The sequence below is a fragment of the Rhinatrema bivittatum genome, chromosome 1, assembly GCF_901001135.1.
Source record: "Rhinatrema bivittatum chromosome 1, aRhiBiv1.1, whole genome shotgun sequence".
NCBI lineage: Eukaryota > Metazoa > Chordata > Amphibia > Gymnophiona > Rhinatrematidae > Rhinatrema > Rhinatrema bivittatum.
The window spans coordinates 330,974,426-330,991,110 of NC_042615.1; the positions used below are offsets into that span (position 1 = coordinate 330,974,426).

General features: G+C 46.0%; 1 protein-coding gene across 1 annotated transcript in view; it reads right to left on the reverse strand.

Moving 5' to 3' along the window:
• LOC115095690 (probable E3 ubiquitin-protein ligase HERC4) overlaps positions 1-16,685 on the reverse strand; it is a 174,021-nt gene that overhangs the window by 140,000 nt on the left and 17,336 nt on the right. Inside the window, exons 2-3 of the mRNA XM_029609747.1 lie at positions 10,373-10,502; positions 1,921-1,997 (exon numbers count right to left, since the gene is read on the reverse strand). Of these exons, the coding sequence (XP_029465607.1) occupies positions 1,921-1,997; positions 10,373-10,502 (207 nt within the window). The remainder of the gene's footprint in view (positions 1-1,920; positions 1,998-10,372; positions 10,503-16,685) is intronic.

Here is a 16,685-nt window from a genome sequence, read left to right on the forward strand (position 1 = left end):
GCAAAAAGACAAATCTAGACCTTACTTAGCTGGCTATGTCCGAATACTGACCTCCTAATTTTTTTTTCTCTATCATAACCCCACCTACTTTTTCAACTCCTAAATTTAGGAGCTAGTGAGTCCAAGAGCATAAATTTAGGGTCTCGGCCCTAGTAACAATCTGAAAGGGCCAAGTTTAGGAGCCTAACCCCTTTGAAAATCGGCCTCAAAGTGATTTGTAAAAAAAAAAAAAATACATTGGCATTGAGAAGGGCAACTGTAACCAGAGTGAAGAAAAGGAAGCGAAGGAGGATGGAGAGTTAGTACGGGAAGGGAGTGGTGAGAAGGAAACAGAGGATGAGTGTGGGGAGGAAATATGGAGGAAGAGGGAAGGAGAGATATGGAGGGGTGCAACTGGTAAAATAGAGAAAGGATCAACAAAAGTGTGAGGGTAGAGAAAGGAGTTGCATGGAAGTGGAGAATGAACTGAATGATGAAGTGCTGAGGGGAAAGATGGAGAAATTGGTAGTGAAATACTAGAGAGAATGGTGGTGAAACACTAGAGGGAAGGGGAAGAGACTGAAAGGAAATTGAGATGATAAGGAGGGATAAAGAGGTAGAAGACTAGAGAGGAAAGAAGAACAGGGACTGGGGAGGGATGGGTATGGAAGTCAGAGAGGAATGAGCAGTGAAAGGAGAGAATGGAAGAATAAAAGGAAGCTGAGAGGGAAAGATGAGTGAAACTGGCTGAAGGGAGAAATAAGGCAAAGAGAAAAAAAGTAAGAGGCAGAAAAAAAAATGAAAGAAAGTAAAAATTTCTGAAAGAGCAAGAATGCTGCACTAGAAAAAGAAAAATATAAAATTCAGACGTGCAACAGATTGGAGAAACATTTTATTTTAAAATATTTTACACAATGGATACATTTTCAATACAAAATGTGCCTTTTTTGTCCAAATAGGCCACAGAATCATTGCAGAACTGCAAAAACTGGGCCATAGATTTTTGTATCCCGTTTGCCACCAAATCAACCCCTAAACTGCCAGAGGAGACTTGGAGGGAGGGATCTTCAAAAGAGTATGGAATTATAAAACTTTGAATTCCTGTACCAAAAACTCTGATTTAGGAGCCTGGCCTGCAAGGTTTTGGAAGGAGCCCTGGTGCACGGCCCCCAGTTGAGGACTTTGGCTGCGAGGGGGGGGGAGGGGCACGATATAACAAAGGGAAAATCCCTAGGCGGCTGTGAATAAAGGCTCTCACGGTTCCAGATCCCAGCTCTGGAAGTCCAAACGGAGCACGAGGAAACGCCTGGGTCGCAAAAAATTAAATAAAACCCCGAGGAGAAATAAAAGAGGCCAGGAGGAACCTAGGTCACCTCACACCCAACGGGAAAAGGGCATGGCAAGTCAAGTAAGAAGCAGAGCGCAGCCGCTATTTACTCTTGGCCTCTCTCGGTTGGGGGAAATAGCTCTGCCCTGCTGGGATCCTGCCCAGTGCCAGCTCCCTCAGCCTCCATCATTTGTAGAGGTAGGTGGGATGAATCCATGGTCCTTCACCCTGTGCATTAATTCTCTCCTTTGCAGCCAGGTTCCAGCAGGCCGGCTCCTAAAGCGATGAGACGTCCTTTCCTGAGGGAGACCATGCGGGACGGGGAAGACGGGACAGCCTCCTAGACTCAGACCTGATCGGCTTTCTAATCGTTTCCTCCTCACAAGCGGATGTGGGACAACAATGTGAATCCTTCAGGGGAATTGGTTTATCTTGTACATTTCTTCCCCCCCCCCCCCAATACTGACACATAGATATTGAAAAGTTTTTGAAACATTTAAAATAAATAAATAAATAAATAAATAAATAAATAAATAAAACCCAACAACTTTGGAGTAACGTCCCGATAGTTCTCAAATAAGAAAAACCATAAGCAATTCAGGCGAGGCTCTTACCTTTAGACAGTGCCAGGGAATGATGTTTTCCACAGGACACCTGGATTATGCATTTTTCGCGTAAGCTTTTCTGTAGGCTGCAGGAAAACATAAATTGCAAATGCACTATTTAGCAAAGGGCTGCAGAGTGCAGGCACCCTGCCTCCCAGGGGCTGCATAACGAGTCTCCAGCGGTAAGGAGATCACATTATGTCCCGTGAGTCTGCCTCCTCCTGCGGCCAACTGGTTTTAGAGCGAACGCACAGGTCTTATGGGAGGGGCTGGAAGCAGGAACCAGGGAGAGAAACGCTTCGTCTGCCTTCTCCTTACCGTCAGGACTGCGACTTACGTAGCTTTCGCAGAGAGAACAGGCAGAGCCAGATTTAAGTGTTTTGGGCCCACAGGCAGGGTTGGAGAATGGGAGCTGGAAGACCTTGGAGACAGAAAAGTGGAGGACGTTCCCCATTCTCGGCCTGCCCCAGAGTCTCAGCGAGCCATAACAGTGCCAGTTTAAAGTGGACACCAGGAGAAAAGCCTCCTCCTTGGTACAAAGCCGGGGGAAACGGGAGAGAATCATCACAAGGAGGGAGGGTAAGAAGTTATAGCAGAAGAGAAACTGCGGTAGAAGGAGAGAGGGCATGAGCAGGGGAAAAGAAAAGAAACCCCAGAAACAGAGATGGGAAATAAGAGAGCGGAGGGGAGGCAGTGAATTTATGGGGGGGAGGATATTATGGAGAACGTGCAAGAAAAAAAAGCTTACAGGCCAATTTAAAAAAAACCCCCACGGGAGAGCAGGCGCTCCGTGTTGAGTGCCAGCTCTCCCGACATGCGCCCAGGCACTTCTCCTGGGCGCGAGATTCTGTATTTAAATTAGGGCCGGCGCTAATAAGGAGGCACTAGCGGGTCCCTAGCGCCTCCTTATTAGCGGAAGCGGCGGCTGTCAGCGCCTCTGACAACCAACACTTAATTTTACCGGCGTCTGTTTTCAAACCCGCTGACAGCCACGGGTTCGTAAAACGGACGCCGGCAAAACTGAGCATCCGTGGGCCGGCGGAAAGTTTTGGGTTTTTTTTGGTACCTCCGACTTAATATTGCTATGATATTTAGTCGTAGGGTGTACAGAAAAGCAGTTTTTTCTGCTTTTCTGTACACTTTCCCGGTGTTGTCCGTGATTAATGCCTATCTTTGGGCAGGTGTTAATTTCTGAGAGTAAAATGTGCAGCTTGGCCGCACATTTTACTTTCAGAATCCCAAGGGGATAACTAATAGGCTAATCAACATGCATTTGCATGTGATGAGCACTATTAGTTTCGGGGAGTTGACCACATGTTTTCCACGCGCTATGTACCCCTTACCGTATAAGGGGTAAAATAGCGCGTGTAAAACGCGTGGTCAAACGGGGGCTAAACGGTGCGCTCGGCCGAGCCCACCGTTCTGTATCGGCCTGTTAGGGCAGACAAGGGAGTACAGGCAAGGGATATTTGGGTTGGTTATTAGAGATGTGAATCGGAACTGATTCCGGTTCCAATTCACATCGTGAAATTTTTTTCGTGCGGTCCAATCGTTTTTTTTTGTTTGTTTGTTTGTTTTTTAAATCGGCTGCACCCAAGCCAATAAACAAAAATCCCACCCGACCCTTTAAAACAGATCCCTTAGCTTCCCCCACCCTTCCGACCCCCCCAAAACTTTTTAAAAGTATCTAGTGGTCCCCTTGGGGGTTGCGGGAGCGATCTCCCGCTCTCCAGCTGTCGGCTGCCACTAATAAAAATGGCACCGATGGCCTTTGCTCTTACCATGTGACAGGGTATCTGTGCCATTGGCCGGCCCCTGTCACATGGTAGGAGCACTGGATGGCCCGCACTATTTTTAAAGATGGTGCCGGCCATCCATTGCTCCTACCATGTGACAGGGGCCGGCCAATGGCACAGATACCCTGTCACATGGTAAGAGCAAAGGCCATCGGTGCCATTTTTATTAGTGGCAGCCGACGGTCCGAGAGTGGGAGATCGCTCCCGCGACCCCCAAGGGACCACTAGGTACTTTAAAAAAGTTTTGGGGGGGGGGGGTCTGGAGGGTGGGGGAAGCTAAGGGATCTGTTTTAAAGGGTCGGGGTGGGTTTAGGGGTTGTTTTTGTGTGCCGTTTTTCCCGCCCTCCCCCAAAACGATAAGAGAACCCCATGAACGATTTTGTGGGGTTTTCCTGTCGGTTTCGGGGAGCCCCCGATTTCTGACGACTTTGAAAATATTGTACGATATTTTCAATCGTCAGAAAAACGATTCACATCCCTATTGGTTATAATGGAATAAGTGCATACATTACTACACATTCTGCCATGTGTAAGTTCTGAGGGGGTTGCAACATTTTTGGAAGTGCACATTTATGTTTCCTGCTAAAACATCTTCTCTTCCAGAACAGAACTAGACTATGCAGTTGCCAAGGCAAGCAATATTCTCCAACCCTCCCCCAAAATAAAAAGAGACTGGCAGCTGAACAGGACTGGGGCTTGTAGCTGGAGGCAGTTGGGGAGGGGGGGGGGGGGGGGGGGAAGAAGGAATTAAGCTGTGCAGCCTTTGGGGCTGGAGAGATAAAGAGAAAAAAATACATCCCAAGCTGCAGAGTCCAGGAAAGAGACCAGAGAGTGAGAAGGCATGAAAGTGGGTTTCTGATAAAATGAAAACAAGGAAAACAAAGAGGCAAAGCACTGTTTCTGACTGTTCTGAGAAGGACCTCAGCAGTTTGTGAATCATGAACTTTGTTGTCCTTATGGATGTCAAGTCTAATCCTGCTACTGTGGAATTGCAAGCAACAAGAAATTATGTGAAAGTCAAAGTCATGGTGCTATGTCTATCTTTTTTATTTGTTCAGTCCTGCCTGTTATGATCAATGGCACCCACAGAACTTTTCATATCCTTTAAAAAAAAATTAACCATAACAAATTGCTTACTGTTGATAATAGAATTAACTGCATTATATTGGTCATAAAATGTAGTAAGTAGTATCACATATAGGTGACGTAATGAAAGAAACCAGGACTTTTCAAACTTGTCCTGATGACTCCACAGCCAGTCGGGCTTTCAGGACATCCACAAAGAATATGCATATACTGAGTCTCCAATTGTGCAAATTTGTTTCTTGCATATTAATTGTGCATTTCCTGAAAACCTGTCTGGTTATGGCGTCATCAGGACAGGTTGGGAAGCCCGGCCATTTCATAGTCTTTTTAGTGATCCTCCAGTAAGCACAAAAGTACAGTCTTTGTTGTGGGCGGGGTCACTGGTTGAGTGGGAGGGGATGATATTGTGACATCAGCAGAGAGGAAACAGTCATGAGTAGCAGTAAGGCCCAGAATGCACAGTCCTGCCACACTAAGGGGTAGATTTTCAAAGGGTTACGCGCGTAACCCCCTAAAACCTACCCCTGCATGCGCTGAGCCTATTTTGCATAGGCTCGGCGACACATGCAAGCCCCGGGACGCGCGTATGTTCCGGGGGCCTGGCGCGCCGGCAGCAAGCGTAACTCTACGAAACAAGGTGGGGGGGGGGGATTTAGGTAGGGCTGGGGGGTGGGTACACCAAAAAAAGGGGAAAGCCATCGGGCCTCCCCTAGGGCTGGGCGCGCACAAGGTGCACAAGTCTGCACCGCCTTGTGCGCGCCGTCCCTGGATTTTATAACATGCGCGCATTTTTTAAAGCGGACTTAAGCACGTAAGTCTGCTTTGAAAATCCAGCTAAAGTCTGCAGTTGACTTTGTTCCAGCAGACTTTAGCCTTACGTCTGAGCCACTGAACATTACCCTCCCTAAATACATTTTGTGAACATAAATGATCTAATTTTGGTTTCTACTTTCTTTATAATTGAAAATTTTTATTAGAAACATCATAAACAAAAATATGTAACTTTGTTAAGTACAAATGGGAAGTACAATAAACACTGAACAAAAATGAGTTTCTATGGTGTTATTAAGTTATTCCCCTCACCCCCTCCCCCCGATCTTGCAGGAACCATTTAACACAATCTCCAGTCGCAAAAGATACACACGCAGCAAATCATAATTATGAAATTGCCTATTATACCCTAGGCTTGGGTAAAAAGAGCGCCAACCAGTAATCATTCTGTGATGAGGGTCGTTCGCCACAACTGATAAGGCTGCCATACCTTCTGGAAAGAAGACAATCTCTGGCGTTTGTGAGCAGTGATCTTGCACATATGATAAACTTTGTCCACTCTCGCTTTAATAGCCGCCAGAGTTGGTGTCTCAGGTGCCTTCCAGAGGCGCGCTATTTCACACCTGGTAGCCAAAACCACGAACTTAACAAACCGAGAATGGTACACATCCCCGGACGCAAGATCCCCATTAAGAAGAGCCTGCTGCGGTGTGAGAGATACCACCGCCCCCATAATTGCCGCGAGCCAGGCGGAAACGGCATCCCAGACCCGAGAGATCATAGGGCACTTCCACCAAAGATGGAAAAAGGTACCCACCGTCCCACAACCTTTCCAGCATATATCTGAGACCTGGGGATATAGACGATGAAGTCGTTCTGGGGTGTAGTGCCATCTATTGGTTTCTACTTTCTAAATAGCTTATCTTACGAAACTGCTGCAAAGCGCCACTGGAGCAGAGCAGGATTAAAGATAGACGGCTACCGAAAGTAATAGGTGTCTTCATAATGAATGAAAAAGCAAGTTTTCCGTAGATAGCAGGATGAATTAGCCATGCTGTCTGGGACATTCTCCTGGCAGCCCAAGGCAGAAAACTCTCTCCACAGATACAGAGCTTTGCTCTGCGTGCCTGCATGGCCGTTCCCACGTGATTACCCAACTTGCTCAATTGATAGAAAAGCATGTACGAGCAGCATACAGAGAAGAAATACAGGCAGAGATAGAAGGAATAAAAGGCTGTCCAGGGAGGAGAGAGGGGTCCAATAGCTAATTCATCCTGCTATCTACAGAAAACACAGTTTACGGTAAGCAAACTTGCTTTTTTCCCCATCAATAAGCAGGATGAATTAGCCATTCTGTCTGGGAGTCCCCAGCTGATGGTCTTTTGAACACACCTTTAACCGTATGTTCATGGAGGTGACCTTTTGTCTCTGGCATTGGTTAAGAGTCTTCATATGCAAAAAAAACAACCTTCTCATTGGTAGACAGCTTTACATGCGAGTAGCATACTGCAATATCACCTCACCCATCTCTGTATCTGATCTTGTCTGTTGTTGGAGGCAATAATGGGATGAGAAGGTATGAAGAGATGACTAAATAACTGCTTTACATATGTCCAGAATTGGTACGTTTCGAAGGTGAGCTACAGAGGCCGCTGTGGCGGTGACCAAAATGATAAAGGAGATGGAACGACTCCCCTATGTTCAGTAGATTTGTTTACATTCTCCACTATACCGGCCATCTTGTCTGCTGCCCCGTCGGGTTTTCCTTCTCCTTTTTCTCTCCTTTTAGGGGCATATGCCATGGGCATTTCTGCATATAGGATTCTAATAACATAAGCTGGTTTCACAGAGGGGAAAACGATTGTGAAGAAGCAGGGATGCCCAAGATATCTTGTAGATAGAGGAGGATGGTATGTAGAGCCAGATCAGAGATGTCTGATCTGGCTTATCGCATCATGTGACCTCTCTGTGAGAGATATCTTGAATTTCTCCTTCCGAATAAATCTATTGAGAGCCCATAGGTCCAAGATTGAGCGGAGGGCCCCCCCCCCCACCCTTCGAGATGAGGAAGCATTGGGAATAAAATCCTCTATTGTGCTGATGTCGAGGTAATGGTTGGATCACTTGCTGTCTGAGAAGCAATTGAACCTCCTGGTAAAGAAGATCATGGTCCTTTCGTTTCAAGAAGATGGTGCGAGATGGGGCAGTTGTGAGGTTAATCTGAAGTTCAGTTGGTAACCCTTCTGTACCACACTGAGAACCCAAACGGTCCAATGTGATGGAGGATCAGGTATGGTAAAAGGAGGATATCCTTCCGCCTATAGCCGACAAAGGCTGTGGCCGAGCTGTCTTCAAAAATTCTGTTGAGGTTTTTGGTTGTTTCCCTGTTGTTGCTTTTGTGGTCGTTGAACTATTGCATGTCCCCTTGCTTGCATTTGTTGCAGCTTTTGCCTCTGAGTTTGGTAGGGAGATACCCTGTAGGGGTTGAGTAGTCTGTATTGATGTCTCTGGTAGAAAGACTTTTTATAAGTCAGGTAGAACCTTCTCAAGGAGGATTGCTAGAAGTAAGCAATTCTGCGGGCTGCTATTGAAGCTGCTAACATCCTAGCTGATGTATCAAAGGCCTCATACACCGTATGAAAGAGATGGCGTAACCCTTCCTCCATGTCAGCTATGGCTTGGTTTTGCAGCTGGCCGTCAGTCTTCGAACCTTCTTTAGATTTCAAGACTTGCAAGCATTCATACAAATATTGAGTGATTTAAAACTGATATTGCTGAATCTTGAAGTTCAGCATTACTGCTTGAAAAACCTTACCGAAGTTGTCTAGGTATTTATCATCTCTCCCTGGTGGTGTATTCGAGTGCAGGTGTGTCTTCTTTGCTTTTTTCATGGCCGATTCAACCACCACTGATGCGTGAGGTAACTGTACTGATCCGTAGTGTGAAGATTTTCGCATTCTGTATTTCAAATCCAATTTTCACGAAATGGGAGCCCCGAGAAAAGAGATTCCCAGGATTTGTCCAATAGACCTTCCAAGACCACATGAGATGGAAGTGCCATCGGCTCAGACACGATGTCAAAAATCTTGAAAATCCCATGCACCTCCAATCTCAAATCTGGCAATTTTTGTGTTTCTATTTTTAAGAGGGAGCCCACCTTTTTGATGAACTTTGAATATGTCAAGTCCTCTGGAGGTGAGGAGTGTTCTGGGGCTCCTCTGGAGGGTCTAATGGAATTCCCATGGACATGCCTGGAGAAGCTGGCGAGGAGTCTAGAAGGTCTATGTCAAGTTCTGAAACTGATGGACTCAGGCCTTGGTGGTTGTCCTCTCCTACATCTACGTCCTAAGGGGGTGGGGAAGAGGGAAGCGAGCATGACAACAAATTATCTTCCGAGGCACTAGAGGATAGCCTAGTGTGGTGGGTAGCAGGCAGAGGTGCAAAGAAGGTCTGTAGAATGACTGAAATTTGGGACATGGCATGTAAGGCGGCATTATCCAATTTAGGGTTGGAAAGGGGGTGTTTCTTTTTTTTTACAGAGGTGAAGCTACATCTTTACTCCTTCTTGAATGGATTGGATTGAACACCTTGTTTTGGAAGATGGTAATGCTGCCAAAAGAAATGAGGAGTCTGGTCCTCTGTTCCTATCTGAACGAACCTGGTCTTCATGATGAAACTTTTGTCTTTTGACCAGGGGTTCCTGGAGATGAGGCTGTTTCCTTTTTTGCTTAGAGACATCTGAAAGACTGAACACACTACTTCTGGAAGAGGAAGCTGAAGACTCTCATAATGTCCATGTCAGAGTCGTCAGATCCCCGGAGTTCCTCTGCAGTGAAAATTACCTGTGGGTCCGGACACCTTTGAGCCTGAAAGGCTCCTTCTTAATGTTCCTTTAGTTTATGCTGTGTCTTGTGCGTCAAATGTGTTGACAAATGGCATTCCTGTATTGAACGTTTGTCCTTCACCTTTCCTTTCAACACATGTGTCGATATGTTTTGCATCGGTGTTGCATTGTGCTCCATGTTGCGTCATAAGCTTTTGAGCATTGTGTGGCGAGCGTTATTATACATCATGTTATACATCTATTTCATGCGCTGTGCGCTGAGCTGCATCGTGCTTAGATTTTTTCAGAGCCATCGGCTCTAGTGCAATGGCTTTTGGCTTTGATGGTACCTTCGGGTCTTTTGGGAAGTTTTCGCCCCAAACCCCTACCTTCGGGCTCTCTGGGGCTTTCCCCCACCTGGCCCCAGTCGGTTGAGATTGGTTCCAGCGACACCACCCGTTTTGCTGGGGTTGGCGCCGGTGAAGACTGAGTGGAGCAGTGTGTCGGGGCATAGAGCCCGATAACCAGTTCTCTGTCTGGCGATTTTCTCGGCCTGTTGAAGTTGGGCCTTTGGGGACATCCTGCCACAGTCTCAACAGGATGTCTGGTCATGGTCCGGCCCCAGGCACAGGTAGCAATAGTCATGCCCATCAGTGATGGACATAACTTTGCCACACTGGCAATACTTAAAGCCTGGGGCTTTGTGTGCCATGAATAGCACTTAAAAGTGCTTTTTTGGGGTACCCTGAGGTGTAGAAGAGAAAGAAAATATGAGAAGAATCACGAGAGAGAGGAATCCGTGTCCATGAGCTGTGCAGGAAGAAACAGAACTGAGGAAGTTGGGTAATCGCATGGGAACGGACACACAGAGCAAAGCTCTATCTGTGGAGAGAGTTTTCTGCCTCGGGCCACCAGAGAGACATTCCAGACAGCATGGCTAATTCAGCCTGCTTATCAACGGGAAATTACACATAACCAGGCTTACCTTGGCTGCAAGCTGTGAGGCCCTGCTATATAGACTTGTTCATAAAGCTTTCCTTCTGAAGAAAGAAAAAGCATATAAGATGTTCCACAGGCCAAGGAACACACCCGCACGTTTCCTAATTCAACATCCCCTGCAGGAAAAGACAGACAGAAACACAAAGTTACTCTGAAGGAGTCCAGGTAAATACTGCATTATCTGGCAGAAGTTCCTGAACACTAAAGCTCTGAGGACAACTTAACCTCTGAGCCACAATTTTGTGATTTTTGGTGCCTCTCACAAATTGAGTCATGGAGGCCCCATCTACTCAGCCCGCTCTCTAAACTTCATTCAAAAACACAAGAGTAACCATTACAGTTAACTCCAGTGCTGTTTCAACTGTGCAGCTTCTCAGCTTAGGAAACACACAGCAGAGACTCTACCAGTAAATCTGACTTCCATGCTGCGACCTCATCTTGAGTGTTGGCTGCAAGTCTGGTCACTACATCACAAGAAAGATATATCAGAATTAGAAAAGGTACAGCGAAGGGTGACCAAGATGATAAAGGGGATGGAACAATTCCCAAAGGCTAGGTCTCTTGAGCTTGGAGAAGAGACAGCTTAGGAGAGATATGACAGAGGTTTACAACATAATGAATGGAATGGAATGAGTGAACTTTAATCAGCTGCTTACTCTGTTGAAAAGTACAAAGACCAGGGGACACACAATGAAGTTACTACGTAATATATTTAAAACTAATAAAAGAAAATATTTTTTTGCTCAATGCATAATTAAGCTCTGGAATTTGATTCCATAGGATGTGGTGAAAGCTATTAGTGTAGCTGCATTTAAAAAAGGTTTGGACAAGTTCCTGAAGGAAAAGTCAACCATTATTAAGGGAGATTGCAGAAATCCACCGCTTATTCTTAGAATAAGCAGCTCAGAATCCATCCACCCCCTGGATTCCTGCCAGGTACTTGTGACCTGGCTTGGTCACTGTTTTATTTTTTACTTAGATTTTTATATTCCACTTTTCACACTTTTTCGACTCTTCAAAGTGGATTACATTCAGGTACTGTAGGTATTTCCCTATCCCCAGAGGGCTTACAATCTTTGGGGCCGATGCAATATTTTTGTGCAGAAAGCGGGCGCTGAATAGTCAGTGCCTGCTTTACTAACGCGCCCCCAGGCGCCCCTCCTGGGGGCACCATGCAATATTTAAATTAGGGGTCACGTTATCAAGGAGGTGCTAGGGTCGCTTGTGCACCCCTAACGCCTCCTTGATAACGGGAGCCCAAGAGAGGAGTCTGCCATCCGCCATTTAGGGGCACATTTTTTGTTTTTGCATTGGGAGCGAATAGCTAATAGGTTCATTCCCATGCATTTGCATGTGACGAGCGCTATTAGTTTCACTCCGCGTTGAACGCGCATTGTAGAGGCGCTAATCCCCTTATTGCATAAGAGGATTAGTTAACGCCTATACAACCCACGTCCAAATGCGAGTTATACAGTGCTCTTGGCTGAGCGCACTGCATTGCATCAGCCCCTAAGTTTGTACCTGAGGCAATGGAGGGTAAAGTGACTTGCCCAAGGTCACAAGGAGCAACAGTGGGACTCGAACCCTGGTCTCCCAAGTTCATAGGCTACTCCTCCACTGTTGGAAACAGGATGCTGGGCTTGATGGACACTTGGTCTGACCCAGTATGGCATGTCTTATGTTCTTATGTTAAATCTTAGGTGGAAGGGGATATTCAGGATTATTGCAGCTGCTGATTTCATAAAGAATGTTTTAGGATTTTCTCATTTTTGTGACTGCCAGTGGCGCACTAAGGGGGGGGGGGGGGGGTGCGGTTCACCCCGGGTGACAACCAGGAGGAGTTGCCAGCCGGGAAGTCGGCGGCCACGAGCAGACCCCATCCTGCTCGTGGCAGAAGAAGAGGGAGGCTTCCGAGCCGAAAAGCGGTGGAAGCAGGGCCAGTGTAAGCACTGAATTGCCGCCTACAGTGCTACGGTTCTGGAGTTGGCAAACTGCATAGGCTTTTCTTCTTCCCACCCATGCAGCCCGGAAGAGGAAGTGGTGAGTTGGCACGGGCGGGAAAAAGGAAAGATCTTGCAGTCACGGCCTGAAGCAGAAGGAAGAGCACGTGACCCGGGTCGCATGAAGATGCAGCATAAGCATTTGCAGTTGGAACAGCAACAGCACTGCCCTCCTACCCACCGCAAGTACAGGAAGCAGAGCCACAGCAGCCCCCGCGCAGCCTCAAGAAAAATGAAGAGACCCAGTCTGTCACGGGGGCTGAAAGAAGAAGCTGCTGCTGTACTTTTGATGGGGAGCAGGGTAGGAAGTGAGAGTTTGTGACTATATGTGTCTGTCTGGGAGAGTCTGTGAATGTCTGTGTGTGGGAGTGAGGGAGAGTGCATATTTGTGTGCGAGAGAGGGAGCCTGTGTGAAGGAGACAGGAACCAGAGATTACTAGGGGGGGGGGGGGGGAGAAGTGAATCTGAGGGGGGGTGGCAAAGAAAGTATCCACCCCGGGTGCCAAATACTTTAGGTACGTCACTGACCGCCCTTATCTGCTGGCTGAAGGGCTCTGGAAATGACCGTAATAAGAAATGCAACCTACTCTCTAGGCTGGAGATATGAGAAAATTAATTTGCTGCAGAAGTGAATCTGGCAAATTGTAAACTTTCTGTCTTCATGGCAAAATCCATGGGGGAATTTCTATTTTGGCAAGTGTTTCTATCATAGAATGTACCGAAGCGTTATTTTATACATAAGGCAAAAACAGAATTGTTTTTAAAAAAATGAGAATACTAAACAGTACACCACTAGAGAAAAGATGTAGTTTCCTAATCATTGTGAGCATGTCTAGATCGTCAAAAACATAGTCATCAATAATATCTAAAAGACAGAGGTCAGCACTCAAAAGTATACTCATATGCGCATGGTATGAAATGTGGAAGAAAAATGCTGCTCAAAATCATTGTATATAGAGGCAGTTACACACACAATGTATAAAGGAACCCTCTTCCGCACATTTAAAACATGCACTGGATAGAATCACCTTCGCCTGATAAGCTCTTGTGGGAGAAAAAAATATAATCTATGAATATAAATTTGAAATGAAGCTCTCAAAGCAGCACATTCAACCAACTTATTTACTTGCCCTAGAGTCATTTGAAGTTCCTTGTCTAGCAGTTCCTTATCCAGATCCTCATTCCATCTCTTAATTATGCTGCCTTGAAGGAAGAAGGTCTCATGATCGGAAAACACCAACCTGGTGCAACAGGAAAGGATCCTGTAGCAATGACCTGTTCTCCAGGTGGTGCATCGTCCTTTCGCAAGGATGTGTCTCCAAGGCCTACTGCCCAGGAGGGAAGAGTTAGGTCGACCATCATAGTTGGTGATTTGATTATTAGCAATGTAGACAGCTGGGTGGCTGGTGGGCATGAGGATCGCCTGGTAACATGCCTACCTGGTGCGAAGGTGGCGGACCTCATGAGTCACCTAGATAGGCTTTTAGACATTGCTGGGGAGGAGCCGGCTGTCGTGGTACATGTGGGCACCAACGACATAGGAAAATGTGGGAGGGAGGTTCTGGCAGCCAAATTTAGGCTCTTAGGTAGAAAGCTTAAATCCAGAATCTCTGAAATGCTCCCAGGTCCACGCGCAGGTCTCCAGAGGCAGGCAGAGCTCCGGAGTCTCAATGCGTAGATGAGACAATGGTGCAAAGAAGAGGGATTCAGTTTTGTAAGGAACTGGGGAACCTTTTGGGGAAGGGGGACTCTCTTCCGAAGGGATGGGCTCCACCTTAGCCAGGGTGGAACCAGACTGCTGGTGCTAACCTTTAAAAAGGAGATAGAGCAGCTTTTAAACTAGAACAAAGGGGAAAGCCGACAGTCGCTCAGCAGCGCATGGTTCGGAGGGAGTTATCTTCAAAGGATACTAATGATGCATTAAAATTAGGGCATCCCGACAGTGAGGTTCCAATAATAAGAAAAGTAGTCCAAGTGCCTGTAACTAAAAACTCACTTGAGCTAAACAATTCTAACTTATCCCTATCAATTAAAAAGCAGAATGAAAAACAAAAAACAAACTTTGAAATGTTTGTATGCTAATGCCAGAAGTCTAAGAAGATGTGAGAATTAGAATGTATAGCAGTGAATAATGACAGACTTAGGGGCGGATTTTAAATGCCCTGCGCGCATAAATCCGGCCGGATTTACGCGCGCAGGGCCCTCACGCGCCGGCGCACCTATTTTGCATAGGTCGCCAGCGTGCGCAGAGCCCCGGGACGCGCGTAAGTCCCGGGGCTTCGTAAAAGGGGCGGGGAGGGGGTGTATCAGGGGCGTTCCCGAAATGACGCGGCGCTTCGGGGGCGTGGTCGAGGCCTCCGGTCCAGCCCCCGGGTCGGGTGCTGGTGTGTGCAGATTTACGTCTGCTTTTAGCAGGCGTAAATCTGCCAACAAAGGTAAGGGGGGGGGGGAAGGGGGGGGGGGAGGGCGAAGGAAAGTTCCCTCCGAGGCCGCTCCAAAATCGGAGCGGCCTCGGAGGGAACAGGCAGCGCGTGCTGGGCTCGGCACGCACAGGTTGCACAAATGTGCACCCCCTTGCGCGCGCCAACTCCGGATTTTAAGATACGCGCGGCTACGCACGTATCTTATAAAATCCAGCGTACTTTTGTTCGCGCCTGGAGACTTCAATTACCCCAATATTGACTGGGTAAATATATCAGCGGGACATGCTAGAGAGATAAAGTTCCTGGATGGAATAAATGACAGTTTTATGGAGCAATTGGTTCAGGAACCAACAAGAGAGGGAGCAATTTTAGATCTAATTCTCAGTGGAGCACAGGATCTGGTGAGAGAGGTAACGGTACTGGGGCCGCTTGGCAATAGTGATCACAATAAGATCAAATTTGAATTAATGACTAGAAGGGAGACAGTAAGCAAATCCACGGCTCTCGTGCTAAACTTTCAAAAGGGAAACTGATAAAATGAGAAAAATAGTTAGAAAAAAACTGAAAGGAGCTACAAAAGTAAAAAGTGCACAAGAGGCGTGATCATTGTTAAAAAAATACCATCCTAGAAGCACAATCCAGATGTATTTCACACATTAAGAAAGGTGGAAAGGCGGCAAAATAATCACTGGCATGGTTAAAAGGGGAAGTGAAAGAAGCTATTTTAGCCAAAAGATCTTCATTCAAAAATTGGAAGAAGGATCCAACAGAAGAAAATAGGATAATGCATAAGCGTTGGCAAGTTAAATGTAAGACATTGATAAGACAGGCTAAGAGAGAATTTGAAAAGAAGTTGGCCGTAGAGGCAAAAACTCACAGTAAAAACTTTTTTTTTTGTATTTAAAGCTTTTATTGGCAAATTTGCAAAACATGAAAACAATTTACAAACATAATAAACATAGCCAACATTTTCTAGGTATGTGATCATTTCAATTCCCACCCCCTCCCAACCAAACATGCTTCAGCTGTACAGAGATTAACATAGTCAAGATAGAGTACAACTTCAGTCGTCCACTTGATATATTTAAACATATTATATTAAAAAGACAAAAACATCAATAATGAGGATATGGATAGAGTATAAGAGGATAGTTCCCAGTGCATATCTGTGGGTGTCATGGTCATAGCAAGGAATGACAGCCCAAGGAAACAGGAGCACTTGAATATGACTTTATTTCAACAAGAAACATGAATGACAAAGGGACTGATAATGACATAGCTTTATGAGGTATCATGAGTCTGGTACCAAGAATTAAAAGGAGCCCAAACAGCCTGGTAAGCAGACAAGCGATTATGGCAGATGGCCGTAATGTGTTCCAGTATTTGTAGGATGTGTAAGCGTCGTATGAGTACGCTTATTAATGGCAAGTGGGGACTCTGCCAGTTACAAGCCAAGGCAATACATGCTACTATATATACTTGCTGGCAGAGTCATTAAGAGTTTGTAGGTAAACCCTCTATAGGTTTCCCCAGAAGCACAATGGTTGGATCAACGAGGACTTTCTTTCCCACAATTTGGATAAGCCAGTCTGCCACTTGCTTCCAGTAAAAGCTTTTTTAAATATATCCGAAGCAGAAAGCTTGTGGGAGTCAGTTGGACAGTTAGATGATCGAGGGGTTAAAGGGGCAATTAAAGAAGATAAGGCCATCGCGAAAAGATTAAATGATTTTTTTGCTTCAGTGTTTACTGAAGAGGATGTTGGGGAGATACCCATATCAGAGAAGGTTTTCATGGGTAATAAACATGTAGATAAAGGTGACCCGGTAGATGTAGTATATTTGGATTTTCAGAAGGTGTTTGACAAAGTTCCTCATG